This window comes from Gymnogyps californianus, chromosome 1 (assembly GCF_018139145.2).
Source record: "Gymnogyps californianus isolate 813 chromosome 1, ASM1813914v2, whole genome shotgun sequence".
Taxonomy (NCBI): Eukaryota; Metazoa; Chordata; class Aves; order Accipitriformes; family Cathartidae; genus Gymnogyps; species Gymnogyps californianus.
The window spans coordinates 212315978-212336006 of NC_059471.1; the positions used below are offsets into that span (position 1 = coordinate 212315978).

General features: G+C 36.5%; 1 protein-coding gene across 2 annotated transcripts in view; it reads left to right on the forward strand.

The window, feature by feature from the left end:
- The window catches only part of USP6NL (USP6 N-terminal like), a 104259-nt gene that overhangs the window by 44627 nt on the left and 39603 nt on the right, over nucleotides 1-20029 (forward strand). For both annotated transcript variants that reach the window (XM_050904757.1, XM_050904836.1), the window contains exons 4-5: nucleotides 11824-11863; nucleotides 16427-16507. In XM_050904757.1, the coding sequence (XP_050760714.1) occupies nucleotides 11824-11863; nucleotides 16427-16507 (121 nt within the window). The remainder of the gene's footprint in view (nucleotides 1-11823; nucleotides 11864-16426; nucleotides 16508-20029) is intronic.

A 20029-nucleotide genomic window follows, 5' to 3' on the forward strand; every position in this document is an offset into this window, starting at 1 on the left:
TAGAAATAACAGAAGAAACTACAATTTATTTACTGCAACTTTTTCAAGAACTCTCTTCTTTCCATCATTCACTGATGAATGCCATCAACTGAATTGTCCTGTTAACTTTCAAGAATGAGCGGTGAAAATCATAAGCTGCCATGACATCATTTTAAAAAATGCAACAATTATTTTAAAGATTTTTATTTCTCCCACCTGCACAATATGAATTCTTTTCAGGTCTTGTTATTATCAAGGTCTGTGTTAACTTGTATTAATAACTATTATCTTAAAGCAATAACCAATATTGTCAGGTTTTGTGGTCTAACTTGGGTGATTCAGCTTAAACATGTTTTACTACCTGTTCAATAAATGGAAACTGGGGATGTATGTGCAGCGTGGCAGATGCTCTTATGCTGATAAATATCCAGGGATCAGCGTAGTCAGGTTGGGCAGATTGGAGATTTATTCTGCAAGGTTGTTTAGTGGTGTGTTCCCCCCCCCCCCCCCCCCCCCCAGTGAAGGTAAAGATGTACAATGAAAGTACTAATAGTAGAAAATACAGATGTGGTCTTCCCCTCCCCCTTCATGAAGCTCTCTTAAAAATTTGGGTTAGATTCTTGTACTACTCTTACAGTAGCTCTGTGCTGATTTTGATGGAGTTGTACCAATTTACAGCAGCTGAGAATCTGACTCATACTCTTATTCTTCATCCCATGAGTCTATTAAAGTGGTGAACATGCTTTTAGAATAGTTCACTAATGCTGGAGATTATTGAGTTGCCAGAGGCGCTTTTCAAATAGCAGAGTTCATTATTCTTTCTTTTGCTAGGATAGAGGCCTACCTGCTCTTCTCCGTCAAACTTTACTCTTTAAAAAAATGTGTTGCATTTTTATTAGCTCTGTAATGCATTTCTGCAGCATGCTGCAAAAAGAATTTGTGAGATACTCCATTAAATGTCTCCAAATGAAGCTATTGGGTTTTTTTTCAGTATTATTATTTTGCCCCTAACTTTTTAATAGGGAGCAATATGATTAGCAACTTAGTTATCCTCTCTCTCATTCTGTTTGTTAATAATTTATACATAGCCTTGCTGGAAAATAGTCCTTGTCTGTAAAATATTCTTTGTGCGTTCCTTAATACTTTCTACAACATGCCTGTCAAACCACATGTCCAGGAACAATAACTCTTACACAGCTAACCCTGCTGATTTGAGAAGGTACACGGGTCAAGTCTCTCCAGATAGGAGATGTAAGGACTGGTCTCTGAATGTTCTTGGCAGCAAAAGCAGTTATGCTGAGATGCCAAAAGTTTTGGGTGATAGAAATTAAAGAAAGAAGCATGGTGGCTGTAATTTGGTAATAATCAAAGTAGTATTCAAAAAATAGGGATTTTTATATAATTTTCATTTCAAAATTTTAGTAGAAAAGTCTGCACATCAAAGCTTAAGGAAAGAGCTCTAAGGTTACTAGGAGAGTTCCAAAGTTATTGTTCATAGTGACACACAGCCACTATCCTTAATTTTCTAGGCACAGTAAGTAGCGCAGTAAGTGATACGATAATGTGCTAAAAGAGCAATGAAATGTTTATTCTTAATAGTTGAATTATAAATGTAAATCTTACTGCGTTTTATATGTCGTGGTCATTTAGTAGGGACTTGCTGTCATTTTCCTCTCCTCCTCTTTTCCTCTCAGTTTTGTGAGACAGGGTCAGACCTACTTGTCAGGAGAGTGGCTTAACTCTTCCCTCCCTTGGGGAAAAAGGTGTGCCAAGTTCAGCCTCTTTCAGCTGCCAAAGACAAATCTTTATTTAAAAAAAAATAGAATTCAGATGTTAGAGAAAAGTTGTGTTTCTCTTAATTCTCTTTTTTTTACTAAATATATGAATATGCCTCATTTTGACTAAGTATTTTTCATGTGGCGTTACAAAGATTTACTATGAGAACTCCACTGTACTCTTGCATTGTGTGCAATGGATTCTGTCCTCTAATATGTGATACGCTTCCCTGGACGGATTTTGCTCTGAAATACTCATTGCTAATCAACATACTGAGGAACTGCTGTTAAAAAAAAAACCAAAAAACAAAAAACAAAAACAACAAACCAAAAGAACCAAACCACAAATTTCAGGTCTATTTAACATTCTTTCCTTTTGCCCTAATGTACACTGAGGATATTATTTTTATTTAAGGAGAGAAATGGAAGTTTTCTTGGGTTAGTAATTGAGATTCAGAATGCCTTTTTTTAGGTCCATCTTCCTAGCATTAGACAAAACCATTTTTTTTTCTTTGCATGCTTTCACAGGGAACTACTTCTAAAAGAATATTTTAATTGCATTTCTGTATGACAAAGCCTGGTTTGAAAACACAGCAGTGATGGATACATAATAAACATTAATGAAGAGGTTTTACAAATTTTATTATTTATCAGTTATGGAACTCCTAATAAGTTGAAATGAGTCTCTGCTTACTATGCAGTTGTGAAGCGATGAGGCTAAGTTTCAGAGACAGACCTTTCAGAGACCAAGGTAAATAGGCAATTTTATTTAAACATCACTGACAGTGGAAGAGTACGTTGGACTTGCTGTAAATTTTACTTAGTCATTATCCATTCTGACTGTTTTAGTTTACAGCTCAGCTTCCATGATGGACGATGAACTTGAATCTCTGCATTTGTCTCCAATTATGGTGGTGGTTGCATTGTGATCCTTTTCTTTGCATTGATGCATTTGAACTTATTTCTCAAAGCATGAGATGTGTATAGCAATTTGCAGTAATTGCTTCCTTAAATCGATGTCTTATTTTGCAATAGCATGTGGTCAGAAATGTTGCTTTAGAACGTGTTTTGGTTGCTATGAGGAACTCTTCAATGCTTTTACGGTTCACTTTTCCTCACACTTGCTATTTAAACAAGTCTTTTTTGCCAGCCTGATGACAAAAGTGGTCATCTGTTTAAAAGCTGTTCCATGGAAATTGTTTAAACCAGACCTAGCAGAAGGGAGAGGAACCAGACCTTCTCTCTCAGATGATCACCTGTGAGCTTCATAATCATGTAGGATCTTACAGTATTTGCACACCACTTGTGTTCTTGGTGGTAGAACTTCACCAGGAGAAGCAGGAAGTGCCTTACTTCTGGTTTTGGCTAGGTCATTGTCTGAGACAGGCTTGCTTTAGAACCTCGTAAAGCTAAGGAGGCTCTCTGAACCCAGAATCAACACATTTTATGCAAGGCTTGAAGTCACCTATTTTGGACCTGTTTGAAGAGGAGAAGCCAACCACCTGTAATTTGAACAACTGCTGAAGAACTTACCTCCTGGATTGGTATTTATAGCCACAAAAGGAGAGTAGTAGGATTTCAGGTGTATCTTTCTCAGCGATGTTTTTGTTGTCTAGTTAATTTTGGCTTCCATTGGAAAACAAGCAGCTTTGCCCGTGTGCTGTGCTCTCATGGTTGCAATCACTTTTTAATGTGTGTGTGTCTAGAAGTTATCAATAAATTTTTCTGTGGTTTGGACTGCTAATTTCAGTTCCTTTACAAAAGCATTTAAGATGTTCTTCTCTTTAATTTAGTTTTGTTCATCTTAATGAAAGTTGGGGTTTTTTTAAGAATAATTTGAAAGGGATTTTGATTTTTTTTTTTTAATTTTTATTTTTTCTCTTGTGTTATCATGATGATCTAGCGTATGGGTCTTCTACTACTATCCCTTCATGCAGGCTCTTCCCATGGAAGGAAGGAATGTTCTGTTATTATTTGCTATCATTCAGAATGGTATGGATTTTTTTCTTAAAACTGTCACAATTGTACCCATTTCTCTAGCTTATTCTTAGGACTAGAGTTGAAATTTGAATTTTAAATCCATTCTTTCAGCTGAGTTCGTCCAGGCTGTCACTTCAACAATCCTCTGCAGATACAGAAAGAAATGAGGTGAATGCAATCCCACCGATTTGATTGCAAACACAAAAGTAAGCTGCAGGATAATTCTGCCAACCGAGGACAAATAGCGTGTTTTTGTTAACAGCTGCTGCTACTTGATTTGAGTAAAAGATCACCCACTGTGTACTAGGAATTGATGAACTACTTCCTTTTATGAAAAGAGCTATTAGGTGGCAGAACTGAAAAAATGATTTAGTATGGTAATATATGATTTAATTTATACAACATACATAAAGCAACATGCGTTGGTTCTGAGTTACTGCTTAAGCCCTAAAATGTAAGGATTTAACATAATCATTATTACCACATGTATTTCCTACTATATTTGGCATTTATAGAAGATTAAAGTAACTGAATATAGGGAATGGGCAGAGTGTACTTCACTGGCACTGATTTATTAAGAGTGCTAAAAGAGGTCTGGGGCGACAGTTTTTAGAAGTGCAAAGATGCTGCTACTCTTGACCCGAGTGAAAGACTCACCAAAATGGAATTTTAGACTGCAGAAGATTATTTCATAAAAGAAGCAAGTGTAGGTACATAAAGCATTGAGCTTCAGCAGTGAGCAAATATATATTGCTGGAACGCTACCATTTTAGTTAATTTATGTTGGAATACGCTTTGCATAGCACATGAATTTTAATACAGATGAAGCTGCCAACATGTAAGTCCCGGATAGCTATTAATATATAGTGTAAGTGATCTGTACAGTAACTAACCTTCAAGCAGTGCTTAAAAGCAATATGTGTATATATATATGCTTAAGGAAAAAATTCTAGGTGTTTTAGACATTTATATATTAAATGTAAATCAGAAGCAAGGCAAAGAGATTCATTCTTTTTCATTTGTCTTTTAGCCTCTTGAGAGTTTTAAGGTAGCTTAGACTAATTTTTACCCTTTTTTAAAAATACTTGGAATGTGATTCTGAGAAGACATTTTTAACCTCAATGTTTATGTTCAATTAAAGTGACATCAGAAATCAGTAGAAGTGCTGCTGTGCTCAATTAAGCAGATTATAGGTTTTCTCAAAGGTTTTCTGATTCCAAGCTGGGAAAACTTTGAAGTTTGCATATAGAACATGTCTTTTACTAAAGACACAAGAAAGCATATATTTTAGCATGGAGCAGTGAAAATACGGGTATCTTTTTGCTATGAATTTTTTGATCATTTTTTATATTGGCAATAAAAACTACAGTGAAGTTACCTTCTCCCAAGCAGGCAAGTGCTGTACTAAAAAGTTACCACTTTGAGATTTAATTGAATTTGATAAATCTTTTCATTTTATTTTATCTTATCTCTGAGAGTGTGCATTACTTGAGACTTTCTGGACAGGAGCTAGATGTTCATGGCACTGTGCTGTGCATATTGGCAGCAACATCCACGGAATCCACAAAGAATAATTGTAACTAAAACCTAGTCACAAAATCACATGTGATCCAATCTTTTACCAGCATTAAATTCTTTCTTGCAGCATATTTCCTGATAAATATATTGTGGAAAATCACATTGGCTTATCCCACATGTTAATTAATTGCTTGGCTTGCTTATGAATTTTAACAAAACTTCTGAAAGCTGTTTCTTAATCTGCTGTAGTCACCACCCCCATGCTGTGCAGAGGTTATTTGGTGAAAATTCAAAGTGGATGATTACAGTAGCAGAGCTCCAATTATTTTGATAGACACACACAATCAAAATTGTGAGTTATGTAAGTAAAATGTGTAATGGAAAGAAGGAAGTGATCCATAGAATTTTATCTGTGGAAAATCCAACATTTAGTTTAAAAACCAGCTTTCTTACTTTCTCCTTAATGTTTTCAGAAATCTTTTCCATGTATTATTGGTTTTGAAAATGACACTATTGCCTTTAATTTCCATTCAAAGGTTGGAAGATGAAAGCAATCATTCATAATCAGAATTCTTCTGAAAATTAACTTGTTTGGACTAAAGGATCTGAATTCAACACTAAGTTGTACTTTAGATTTCTGCTATAGAGAGTAGAAGAACTTAATCATAGGTCTAAAGAAAGGCACGATATTGACATTGTTTTATTTCTACTTATAATGGTTAATGAGTTTTCAGTTGACTTCAGAAAACAGTTTGCTTTGGAGCCCATCTTGTGACATAATGCAGACATAAAAATAGTCATTATAAGTAACAATGCTGTGTGTCCTGTGAATTACACAATTAGTCTTATTTATCTTCCCTTCTATAAGATGATTGTGAAGCACTTTTCAGCTAACTTTAGGACAAAGATCAGTATGTATATTATATGGCATGAGGCAGTAAAAGCTACCTGGAAACAGTATGTATATATATAAAATAAGGTGTCATTCTGTTGCAAAGGACAGTTGTAACTATCCATAATACTGTGTATTGTTTTGACATTTTTATGTGCCATGTATTGGACACTGAAAGGGAGGCAGACCTAAGAGAACACGTAGTCAGTGTGTTTATTGTTGTAGCATTGGTTTCCCAGTGTGAAGGTACTAATTTTTTGTCTAGTAAAACTATAGACTCCTACAACTCACTTCTGACAAATTACACAGCCTAAAAACTGTTCATACTTGGGAAGATTTACTTTTTCCTAGTACATCTGAGTACTGAAATGTAGTTGCAATTTTTTACTCAACAGTCCGAGTTCTAGATTGTACAGCAAAACAACTCCATTTGTACTAAAGCTTTTCTTGTTCAGATATCTGTCAACTGAATTCTTCCTTTCCTTCTCATATCTTACCTGTGCATGATGACTCTTCATAAGTTTATTTCATGACACTTTTGCTTTTGAGTTTTATGCCTTACTAATGTTTTTGTGGATATTTCACTTACAAATGCCTTGATCATAGAAGTTTCAAAACAATACAAATGACTGAACTCTTTTTTTAAGAACTCCTTCAAAACAATTCTCCTGGGAAGTAGCAAGTATGTTTTCCTCATGGATTTAAACACTTAACATTGCATCACAAATGAAGAACTGAATGCACAGCATCTATTTCTTCATGCTTAAGTCAATGAGACCATGAAGATAAGTGTTCTGCAAGAAACTTTTCCCACATTGTATTTAATATGTGACACCAAATATGATTTAAAAATACTTTTCAGTTAAAATCTGCATGCAGTGATACAAGGTGATCCTATTGGACTTAGTAGTACTTTTAGGAGAGCATGAGAAAATAATTGAGAAATAGTTCGAGAAACTATTTTGCGTAGGGACTACACCACAGGTTTTATGAGGATTCAAGTTTTTTAATAGTCATGTTATAGTGATTTCAGTAGTATAGGAATATTGAATTTAATTGACCTTATTTCAAAAAATTAAATAACGACTTGCACATATCACAATTATTCCTGCAACATGTTTCAGGATAAAGGACCCCAAAGTTCTTCACAGAGCGCTGGCTAATTCTCTCTGGGGTAGGAAAGACTACAGCAAGTAGAAGGGGTTTTTAAGCAGTTGGTGTGTTTTGAAATAGAAGTTATGAGAAATGAAAATACAGCTTACAAAGAAATTTTGAATGTAACAGCTCTTCGGGCAAGTAAGCTTTGTGGTAAAGATTTTTAGTCTATTATGGTCAATTTTTGCCACTTTTTTTTTCCAATGAGAAACTGAGTGTCAGGGTTTATACAACTCGGAACTGTGAAGAATTGAATTGATCTTCTGGAATTTACAGTTCTGGGGTTATCAACATATCAAGACTACTGATTGTTGCACTAAACATCTTCCATCCTCAACTGAAGCTGCAAACGATAGAGGAGCCTTTACATTTCTTAAATTTATTTAAGCCAAACTAGAAGCAGAAAAATGCTGTGATTTGAGCCAGCAGGGAACATATTTGGGATTTAAATACAAATGTAGGAAAAGAATAAATCTGGTGAGTGACTAATATGAGAGAGTCTTTCCTTGTGTTTGTATTGAACAAATATATCAAAGTACTGTTTAAAGAAGACTGATTTAAACAGCAGCAATGGATAGGTGACTGTAAGCTTGTTAAGTCTGAGACTTTTCAATTTATTTAAACTACCACTGTTACTTGAGGAGGCTAATTACAACACATAGCTTAATGGTCAAAACCATAGATCTGCATGTTTAATGTTCTGAAGTGTCAGATATTTATGCATTTAAGATTACTATTTCTTTTAAGTTATCTTGAAAAATTCATGAAAAGCTGTGTTAGCCATCGTGGTGGATTTAAAGATGTAAAATCCATTCATCACTTATAATCTAATCAAAAAAGCATTTTCAATAAGTCCTTGTTCTTCAAAATGAAATCCTGTTTCTTTGAACTTATAGGCCTTATAATCCTCACCAGAAGGTGGTAATAGTCCAGATTGAAAGATAGGAAGAAGACTTTGGGCCGGTGCTGTAGATCACCACCAGTGAGGACCACGGGTAGAGTTCCTGAGTTCCAGTCCAACCTTAGAGTGTAGCACCTCCTCCCAGTGAAATGTCTTTGAGGAACTTTCTAGTAGGAAATCCAGCACGCCTTCATGTGGACCCTGCTCCTTACTGGAGTTAGGATTTGGTCCCAGTGTTTTGCAGTTCCCAAACCTGTAGCCAACATCTTCAGACCTTTCTCTTAATGCTGTAACACCAGAGCTGCTTGGCTGTGACAACCAGAGCCCTTGAGCTGCTGTTGGTTTGCAATGTGGGCTGCCCAGCCTGCAGGTGGGAGGCTGTAGTCTTTATGCTTGGGGCAAAGACACATACCAGATGTAGTGATTCTTGATTCCTGTCTGATTCAGCACCTGAATTTACCTAGTTTGGATCTTTCTTTATTGTGGACAATAGAGTGTTAAGATTTCGGTTCTGCTAAGTGAGACTTTATTTACAGGAGTTCAGTTAAAAGCTGTCTCTGTGACTCCTTTTTTTTAAATAACAAGTATTATATGGTTCCAAGCTAATTATGTTAATCAGTCCTGTTCTTCTCTGCATCCCCTAAATGAATATTACGTGAGCTATTGAAGGAAAGCAGTCATCTTAAGGCAGGATGTGGCTATATTATGTTAATGTTGTTTACTATACATTATTACTTGGTGAAGTACACAGATAAAAAACATCGAAAAATAGAAGTTTAAATAGACTGGGGATGGTGGGAGAAGATTCAACATTAAAAGAACTAATGAAGGTATAACAATGTTAGATCGGCTAGGCTGGGGAAGGAAGAGGAAGATTCATCATTATAAAGAAAAAAGGTACAATGAAATGACATTGATTAGTAGACATTAGTTGATTTTGTGTCTGATGCCACCTAATCCTTTTTAGGGGGAAAAAATAAATATCTGTAAGGTGCTTCTGCATAGAAAACACATACACTAAATGGAAATGTATATATTTAAAATATCTTTAGGGGCTTTAGAGAGTTTGTTTGCCCACTATGCCTTTCCCTCAGTCCTTGCAGGATAGATTTGAATATTGTGTATGTGAGTGCATGGGTGTAGTTAGTGCAATCTGGTTAATTGAGAGGAAGATCTCCAGGAGCTCCTGCATTCCAGTCCAGTGAGTTACTGAGCAGCCTGGGGCAATTCGCTGAGCTTCTGCGCTGTTTTCTGGGTGCTCAGCTGCCAGCAGCATCTTGGGGAATAAAAACGTGGGGCTGGCTTAATGTGCTCCTGTGGAATTTCAGTGCTTAAAATGTATAGGTATGTGGTATTAGTGCATAGCTGTGCAGCTAAAGAAATAACAAGGCATGTGGCCATAAATTTGCTGCTGGATTAATTTAGTGAGGGAGTACAGTGTCTGCTTCCCAGGACAAAAGAGCCTTCTTTTGCTGCTTGGTAGATTCAACCATGCATTTTGTTTGCCCATCGATGGTAACTTGCAAAATTAGCAAAGAGTAATTCCTTATAAATTGTTGCAATTCATTGTTACTTTGTGATTAAAATAAGATTTGATTAATCTTTCATGTGATTAGCTTCCATGCCAGATTAGCAAATGTGAAGATAAACTGTCAAGTAGTACCAGTTAAGCAGAGGAGTTGCTGTGTCTGGTGTGAGTCCACAGGGATGCGGAGCCATCAGATCAGTGTCTTGCCCACTGCTGGCAGCACTGGAGGAAAAAGAGTTTCTTGTGTGCTGGTGTGATCTTGTAGGGCCCCAAAGAATGAGGCTGCTGTGCGCTCGTCTTGCTGTGTGAGACTGATGCTTCTGGTGAAGGTAGACAGTGCCTGCAACTGTAACTAAAGAATTGAAAATTTTAAAGTGGCGTTTGAAAGGCTTAGCAATCTTGTACTTAAAACCAAAACAAACAACAACCCCCCCAAGCAGATTATTAAATTGAATTTTTTCTTCCCCTTTGCTTATTTTTTCACTTCTGTTCAAATAAGCTTAATTTCTAGGTGATACTTGACATACAAAGGGCCTGCTTTCAGTTTGTTAATTTAGTTATATGGGAATGTGGACAATCCTATAATTTTATAGCATTTACAACCTCAGGTAGCACTGAATATAGGCTGTTTCTAGTGCTAGACAGATGTTAATCAGATTTTTTATGGATTTTGATGTTCGTCAAGAAAACTTTCAGATATTTGGAAAGTGCTTCTAAATGAATGGATTATGCTTTTTGCAATGCTGTTCAAAAGGAACACTTGGTTTTTAAATTAGTTTCTAGGCTGTGTACTGGAAACTTTGACTTGTGTGTGTGGCCTTCGAAAATGTGTTGATTGGAGCGAGCTTTTCCATGAGATGAAGTAAATGAACTGTATTTCTTTATTCAAATATGACTTCTGAATCTGAAGCTGCATCTTTTAAATGAGATAAATGAGATCAAATATAATTCAAGCATTTTGCATCAGACTCTTCTTACATTGACTGCAGCAGCAACTACTTTTGTAGCCTTTCCCCAGTGGTTTTTTTTTTTTTGCCCTTGCACAGATTTGATACAGGTCTAAAATACTGGGGTTTAATGTCCTTGCTATAGAAAGCTGTAATGTTTGGGTAGGAGTTTTTTCATAATATCAAGACTCAGTAGGAATTTTTTTTTTTTTAAAGGATTTCACATAGTGCCTGCCTTTTAGTCCCTTTTAAACAGGGTTTTGTTGGGTGTGTTATTTATCTGATCTGTAGAACAGAAAAAGGGAGCCTTGCTGCTTACAGATGAGCTGCTGTTTTCAGAAGCTGCAGAGGATGCAGGCAAAGGAAGGCAGGCTCATTTGGCATCAAAATCGTCTAGTTACTTTTTATAAGAAAAACACAAGTTTCTTTGAAAAACAGAAGTTAGAGCCCTCAGAATGAAACTAAAATAATATAAAGTCTGAAAGTATATCTGTTCAAAGGCTGCTTTTCAAGCTTTCAATTTATAACCTGCCTTTTTAGAGTTAGGCGAAGAAGTAGAAGGACTGTATTTTTTAATATTAATTAGATACCTAGTAATAAAACTGATTTTTGTTGGTTTTTTTCTACCACCTCCTCCCTGTTACTCGGAGTGAGTTTTGTAGAGTTTTGAGAAAGTGGAAGTTAACTCTCCTAAGTCTAGCAAAGTCTCAGTGCCTTTCACAGGACACAGTAATAAAGGAGGAAAACCTTTTAAAGGGGTCTTTCAGCTGACAGTAGTATGGTCTAATAAACAGAACAAAAAATTCACTTAGGTTTCAGTTCAGCAGTACAGTACAGGGTGCTTTTACTAAAGAAAAAATAAACTTTCTGTTAAATCCTTGTCTTTTGAAGCTTTGCAACTACTTTGATTTAGAAGATTTAAGATTGAAATAATTCTAGTTCTGTACTTAAAATATTGTGAGTTTTACTGTGTTTAAAAAATATATTCCAAGGGTTCCTGTATGTTATTTAGTTCTCTAAAGTTCAGAATTCTTGTTTACTCAATGCTACATATTGCTACTGTAAATGATTACTTGTAAGAACCTATACAGAAATGATTTTGTGCCAAGATTAACCAAGAGTAATATGAACTTTGTCTTTGTTTTCAGTCCAGAGGAGCTTCCTGTCCATGATGCAGTGATAGAAAAGGTAAGTCCAGTGTCTTCCAGTTTTTTGACTAGAAAGTAAACGTTTACAGATTCATGACTCTTTTTAATATAAATCATTGTGAAATGAGGAGAGGGAGCATTTTAGTGATTTGCATTCCCAAAGAAACATGTTTTAAGTCCCATAAGGACTGTGGTCCTTGAGGCCATGTTAACTCGCCCACAGATCCCTTGGGGCCCACGCGATCTTACATTTACTAGTTGCAATGAGGCATGAGTCTTCCTCACACATTATATGACCTAGCAAAGGAAATAGAGCTACTTAAGACATCACACCCGGCTCTGCCCTAAAAGAGCGAGAGCTATTGTCTCTGTGTCATGAGTTGTCATCAGCTGTGCTGAGTGGATGGATTGTCCAAGTGAGGCGGTGGCTTTGATGCTGAGGTGTACGTTGCCATCCCCCGAGGAGTGTAGCATGCTTTTCTAGTTTGGTAGATGGGGACAAATATCCTGGCTGCCACTGAAACGTGATGACCTCCCTTGTAATACTGAGTTGATGAACCAGATGTATTCTGGACATGCAAGACCTGTCAGCAGCTGGTGCAGGCCCTAGTCCAAAAATCTTTCCGGTACTGGAGCAGAAGTTTGGGAACTGATGTTTTGGGAACGTGGAAAGCTTTTATTAAAATCATCGGGAACTGAATTTCTACTTGTCTGGGCCTAGTTACTATTGGTATTTCCTCTTGGTCTGTTGGGCCTGTTATCACCAAGAACAAATCAGATCCTTGTTTGTCCATATTGATCTTCTGTATCATCAGGAAACTCAAGATAAAATATTTAAAGCTCTAAGTTTAAAGTTAGCCATCTTGGCTGCACAAATCAGTAGAGTGCATGGAAAAGGGATGGAATGACTTGTTATAAGGCAGCTCAGCTCGCTGAGTGTTAAGAGCAGCAGTGCTTCTGAAAATGAATTATTTTGAGCTTCAGTGTAGGGCTAGTAAGAAACGCTTCTTGTAAAAGAAGGGAACTTCTGAGTTGCTTTTGTTTTGTGTTGGTTCATGTGTGTCTCTGTGTATGCAGCCTGAAATAGTTGTGTTTTCCTGCCATGTTTCATTACATTTAATAACATAGTGAGTGTATATATAATTTCATTTCCATCAGAAGGACACAGCAGGGTGGTGAGTCTGTGAGCATAAATATTAGACAGCTTGCAATTATTGTGGTGTATGTGTTTCGAAGCTCTGATTCACTGTGGCTTTGTATTTAGCCTTAAATTATCGGGGGAAAATAGTGTCTCAGTTCTCTGTCCCATATTGTATTCATGCTGTCTCAGACAAAATGTCAGCATAGAAGCTGTATTTATTGTATCAATGTTAAATTGCAAATCAAGTGTCTTTTTATAATCATACAGTAATGCTCCTCTATTAGACTCCTGGTTATACTCCTGATGATATCCTGACCTCTGCTGGTTTGAGATTTATCTGTCTTCTGTCAGCGGTGTTTGAATCTTTACAAATTTCAAGATACCATTCATAGGATAATTAACGTGTCATATTAATGTAGGCTAAGACTAAAAGCTTTCTGTGCAATATCTTTTAAAGTCACTTACTTGGCAGAACTATTTATGCTTTCCTTTTGCCTTACTTGTGAATTTTAAAAAATAGTCCCAAGTCATGTTTTCATTTCGTTTGCAACTTACGTAAAGGACTGTGTATCCTTGTGAATTTTGAATCTCTATTCTTCATATACATTCTAGTGTAAAGCTTAAGCTGGGTTTTCTGTGTGTGTTTTTATGTGTGTGTGTGTATTTACATGCATAATACTTCTAGAATAAGCATTGTTACTGTGAATGCGGAGTAATTTTGATGCCCCATTACCTTGCTGGGCATTTGGTGACTTAAATGCATCAAATCGTTGTCCTACATTATGAACTACTTAACCTTCACATGAATCATCCAGCACATCTGAGATAAAACTAGGGGAGGAAAGATCATCTAGAGGAGAAAAGTAGACAGAGAACTGACCTCAGGAAATCTGGAGTCTGTGTCTGACTCTGTTTTGAAGTGCTATAAAATGTTTTGTAAGTAATTTTCAATTTGGTTGGTTTTGTCTTTTGGTTTACTTGATTTTAAATTCTCCAGGGAACAGTTCAGTGAGTTCTGGTTTTGTCTGAGGCTTCTGCTAAAGCATTGCTTTAAGCCTCAGCTCTAGCACACTTGCTCTCCAGGAAGGCAGAGTGCTGCACAAAAGATGGATGCTTGCCAACTTAACTTCATGCTTTTTTGCTTTCAGTAGTGTATTATTTACTGACATGAGAGTAAGAAACCTCCTCTGCTTCAGTTAGGGATTCTGTTATTCCCAATGGCAAAAATACTTCAAAGTGTAAAATGTACTCAGAAGACAGATAAAGGGACTTTTTTTTTTTTGGTGACAACTACATGGAACTTGCCTGAAAGAGCAGCAGCAGCAGCATCCCTCTACTCTGCAATGAGCTGCATCAGATCTATCTGTGTTTTCAGTGTTGCACCTGTTAGACATGAAAGTGAACATAATTCAGACTGGAAAAAAATAGCTAAAAGTTTTCAACAGCTGAACACAGAAATAATTGCTATTTTGACTACAGTAGCCTCACTTGAGAACTGGGATAAATTGACACAGAAGACATAAAAGCTTGAACAAACATACAATTGAAGTGAGCTTCTGTCTCAAAAGACCAAAAATCTTGAAAGTAGATCAAACATACAAACAAAAAGACTGTGGGAGCAGATAGGATTTTATTTTTCTTACCAATTATCTGAAAAGCCTGTTGAGGGCAGAGACCTTTCCTGACTTGATAGCAATGTTATTCCTGCAATCTAAACTATGCCTAGAGAACATCTGCTTTAAGAGATGTTAAAAGTGGTTATTTCTTAAAGGGGTTGTGAGTGTGGAGGAGAATCAGAAACAGTGTTGTGAAACCTATGAAATCTGGGAAGCAGTAGTTTTTCTACAGTTCCCCTCTAGCCTAACTCTTAAGAAAAGTGTTTTAAATAATTTGAAAAAATAATTAAAGAAAAAAAAGCAAGTGGTTGAGGTATTACCAAATACAGCATGGAACCTGAACAAGAATGTGGGCAGTTGATTGCAACATGAATAGTTAGATAAGTTAAGGTTGACAGAGTAGAGGCAGTTCTTTCCCCATAACTTTCTTATACTTATGTCAGGCTTATGTCAGTTGGCTTCAAATAAAAATAACAAAACCAACTTATTTCAAGGACATTTCATGGACTGAATCATGGTTGGGGTGGACCTAAACACTCGTCAAGTCATACTTCTGCAGCTGCAGGGCTTTGGGCTCCTGGATTAAAGAAGTCCTTTGCCCATTTTGTTGCATTGATAGCCAAGAAAGAATGCACAAATTCTGATGAGTGAAAGCTAGAAGTAAAATTAGAATTCTATTGAGACAATAAGTAATAATTTTCTTTTGTATTTTCCCCAATATTTCAGATGCAAGTTGACTTAATGAATACTTAATGAAAGTATTAATAAGTTTTCAGTATCCTGCAGAGCTTTGAAATTAAACTCTTACATTGTTACCAGATTGCATCACTAACCGTATGAAACAGAATATCCTTCCTGTCTTTATTAAGCCCTGGATTTGAAGTTGGAGGTAGAGGGGCTGTCCTTTACAAAAACCTAAATATTTGTTTATATTCATCTTTGAAGAGAAAGCAATAGCCACACACATACATATTTCTGCTTTAGCTTTTCCAGTGTTGATCCTCAGCTCCAAAGCATTATGAAAGAGTTGAAATAGTGTCATTAAAAAAATTTGAACAAATACAGTTAATAGTTAATTTTGTAGTATAATCAGAGACACCTTGCCTACTTTACAACATGTGAAACTGGGCTGTAAAAATACGTACTAAAAATCTTCTTATCATTGGAGCCAACAAAATACAGATTTTTGGCTGTGAAGAGCCAAAGTGTCTTGAAGTTCCAGGGACTAAAATAGCTAATTCCAAGTGCTTGTTTGGTTCTCAAATTCAAGAAGTTGATGGGAACTGTAGCAAGGTTTTCATAGGCAGAATGGCAGTCTTTAAGGTAGCAGGGTTGTCCCATGCTTTTAAAGGTGTATATAATATGTGAATTCCACACATTATTTATATTTATTATGTTACATGTTATACTACTTAATATAACCATTTGTTTTGAAAAAATGGGGTTTGTTTTGTTTTGAATTCTCATTTTATCACCTTATTACTGAAATATTCTTGTCAGTAATATAATTTAAGCAAGTAGATTTTACCTTCAGAAGAAATCCTTGATGTTAAGATATAGGGACATTTAGGTGAAAATGTACCAAGCCAAGGATGAGAATTATAGCAAGACGTGCTAGCTTTTAATGTCCAGAATTAGAGTTTATTCCCACTTCTGCTACTGCACTGTTGGCTGTGGTTTTGGATGTTTTAAGTGAACTGATGTTACTCTTTGTTGCTGTTCTTAGAGGACTGGATACAAAGTTGCTGATGCTGTGTTAAACTTTTTCTCAATATTTTTAGAAAAACATAAATAATTTCAAATGTATTCATTTTGAAAAGACTAAAAAATTCTAATTTCTTTTCAGCAAAAGCACCTTGAAATTGAAAGAACCACAAAATGGCTTAAGATGCTGAAAAGCTGGGAAAAATACAAGAATAGTGAAAAGGTAAAGTTATGCATGTTTTTTTCATTAGCTATCACTTCTGAATGAATGTATAACCTTAAACTAGATTGTCTCTGAGATCTGAAAAAAAAAAAAAAACCAACCCACACTGAAAGAAAAAGGCTTTTTATTCTTCCAAAATGCAATAATACATAATAACCCAATAATAATAATAACCCAACAAAACTGGTGGTCAAATGCAAGGAATTTCTAAGGGCAATATTGCGTAGGCTCTCTAACATATTCATAGTAATAATTGTGTGCTGTACTGCTTTGCACTTGCACTGTGGGATTGGAACTAGGATCACACAGCGTACTGTGTTCACGTCTGCAAAATAATCTGTGGAGCGGATCAAGCATCAGGCCTGCTTGTCTTGTCTTGCAGAGAGCTAGAAGTTGTGTTTGATTTAGGCTTTGAGAATGCGAAGGAGGAAAAAAAGAAAAATCTTTATAAACTTGAAAAGCAGGGACATCTTTATATAAGTATAGCTGAATTCTTCAGGAATCATAAATCCCCTTTCAAGGGTTATGATTTTTAACTTTACTTTTTTTATTCCTTTGTATGCTGGATATTGTACTACTTAATATTTAAAGTTACTCTTGAGTTACTGGTGGTGTCTTATTAAGATCTATGAGGTTTTTTTATTATTAATCTTCTCTTCTACAGTTTCCATTTTTTTTCTCTCTTTTTTTTTTTTCTTTTTTGCAGCCCAGGTTTACTGAAGGGCCTAGGATAGCTTACAGTCATGGATCAGTGAAAACTGCCTTGAATAACTCTCCAAGGAACCTGATTAGTCATAACATGGGGCATATAGTTTGATGTTTAAATTATCACACTTGCCAGCACAGATATCTTAGGATATCCTAAGATACCTAGTTGCTTTGTTAAAAGGAGAGTTGCACTGAGTAAGTTAGAAGGTTATAAAAGTACAGGAAGCCATTCAGTGCCCTGTCCACCTTGGGATAAGTCTGGTTTTTCTGTGAATAATATGCAACATAGCACTTATAATCCTCAAGAGAAATGAATTTTTTTGATGGTATGAATGGGATCTACTTTTGACTAGAATACTTTATCCCTTGATGGGCTTTTTTAATTTTGGAATCAATATGGAAGAACTGAAATCTGCTGGCAGCTACTTAACAGTGCCCAGCAGTGCTACAACATTTCTTGACCAAAAAAAAAAAAAACCCAAACAAAAAGAAAAAAAGAAAAAAAAAAAGCTGCAGGTGAATTTTAGGGAAGTGAATTGCCCATTAATAATCTTTAAATTGCTTTTGGGATTTTTAGTTACAGAATTATTTTTATCCTACTCGGACAACAAATAATCGTCTGGGGGTAATGACAGAAAGTGAGTTAGGTTAGGTATGCCATTAAGTGCTAAGTGCTTTTACTTGCTTTAAAACCTAGGTAGGGATTTTCATGTGAATAGTTTATTTGCTGGAATTGTAGTCTTGGTCATCTTGAAATTATGGAGGAATTTCAGCTAGGAAAAAACTTGCTGGAGAGGCTGCATTCCCAACACTGTGTTCTGGGGAGGTTTTCGTAACCGTTCTTGTGGCAGTTTGGTGGATAATGCACAGAATATGAGGTTCCCAAATTCAAATTCCCTCTTCTCAATAGGGCTTAAAACTTGCACTTTCTGTTGGGGATTCTGTTGGTATTTTCTGATGCTGCTGATCCACCTGTATTTTGTTGAGGACTAGAGGACAGCCGTTACGCATCCCAGGTTTCTGCCTGGATGACTGGCCTGCAGTGTTGGCTTACTCCATTATTAGCCTTTTGTTTTAGTAAATTATTCTGTGCAAAGTGGAAAACTTTAAAGGGAGAGATTGAGACTAGAATACTTGATGAGCAGGGAACTGAGACACTACAATTCAAGTAGAGGGAGAAATTTACTCAACATGTCCCCTACTCATCAAGTCTGCTTACTACTGTCCTGGTTTTGGCTGGGATAGAGTTAATTTTCTTCCTAGTAGCTGGTACAGTGCTGTGTTTTGGATTTAGTGTGAGAATAATGTTGACAACACGCTGATGTTTTAGTTGTTGCTAAGTAGCGCTTATCCTAAGTTAAGGACTTTTCAGTTTCCCATGCTCTGCCAGCAAGCAGGTGTGCAAGAAGCTGGGAGGGAGCACAGCCAGGGCAGCTGACCCGAACTAGCCAAAGGGGTATTCCATACCATAGAATGTCATGCCCAGTATATAAACTGGGGGGAGTTGGCCAGGAGGGGCGGATCGCTGCTTGGGCATCAGTCAGCGGGTGGTGAGCAATTGTATTGTGCATCACCATTTTTTTTTCTTTCCTTGAGTTTTATTCCCCCCCCCCCCCCATTTCTTTTCATTACAATTATTATTATATTTCATTATTATTATTGTTGTTATTATATTTTATTTTAGTTATTAAACTGCTCTTATCTCAACCCACGAGTTTTGCCTTCTTTCCCCAATTCTCCTCCCCATCCCGCTGGGAGGGGTGGGAGGAGTGAGGGAGCAGCTGCGTGGTGCTTAGTTGCTGACTGGCGTTAAACCACGACAGCTACCTTTGGTTTTGAGACTAGTAGCTATGTCTTGCGCTTTGCTTTTATTAAAAATACCAAAGCCAGTGGTTGATGTTTTTCAGGGTATAACTAAGAAGCTAGCAAATTCATTTTCTTAATATGTGAAGTGAATGCATGAAAAAATAATAATTTGTTTCCCAAGTTTTTCTTATAATCCTACTTTGTCCTGTCATCTTCTCTGGCAGGAGAAGCTAGAGGTCATAACACTTGTGGCTTTGTTTCTTTACTGTGGCGATTGGGTGATTTGAAGATCGAGTAAGTTCCCAGGTCAAAGGGATGATCAAAAAAACCTGTGTAACAGCTACTTTGTTTGTAAAGAGAAAGTTAAATATGACCTTTCAGGTAACACAATAGTTACGTGTTGTCTAAGCAGCAGCGGTCTTCCTCTTCAGCCATCGGTGACATCAGTCCATGATACACTGACTTAACTAAATAATGCTCTATTCACCAGGCATGCAGAAGGTATAGCAGATCAGCTGAGCAGAAACAGTTTCAGTTCATGTGACAAATTATAGGCTGAACTATAAATAGTGGCAGGAATAATTCAATATGTTCATAACGGGGATGAACTTTGCTTGAGGCTAGGAAAAATTTTCACTGATTGTTAAACTCTGGTGGAGCACATGAGACTTTAAAAACAAGGGTGTTTTCCGTATTCTTTCTCACATCTTATGTGGTAAATGAGCCAGAACATACAGAATAAAGAATCAGCCTCCTCCTCCTCCCGAGCATGCAGTGGAAAGTCAGACATTATTTGTCACTGCTCTTTATGGAAAACCTGTTGATGTTCTCAGGGTTGTACAAAACTCACAAATAAAGACTTTTTTTTATCTGAAAATGTGTTGGAAGAATGCACCAGCTTTCCATGTTCACCTTCTTGAAGCACAGAAGCAATAGTTGCAAGAAGAATTCCTGACTCTTGCTTTCTGTCGTTACTTGATTGGGTAAAGTGCTTAACACTAGAGGAAC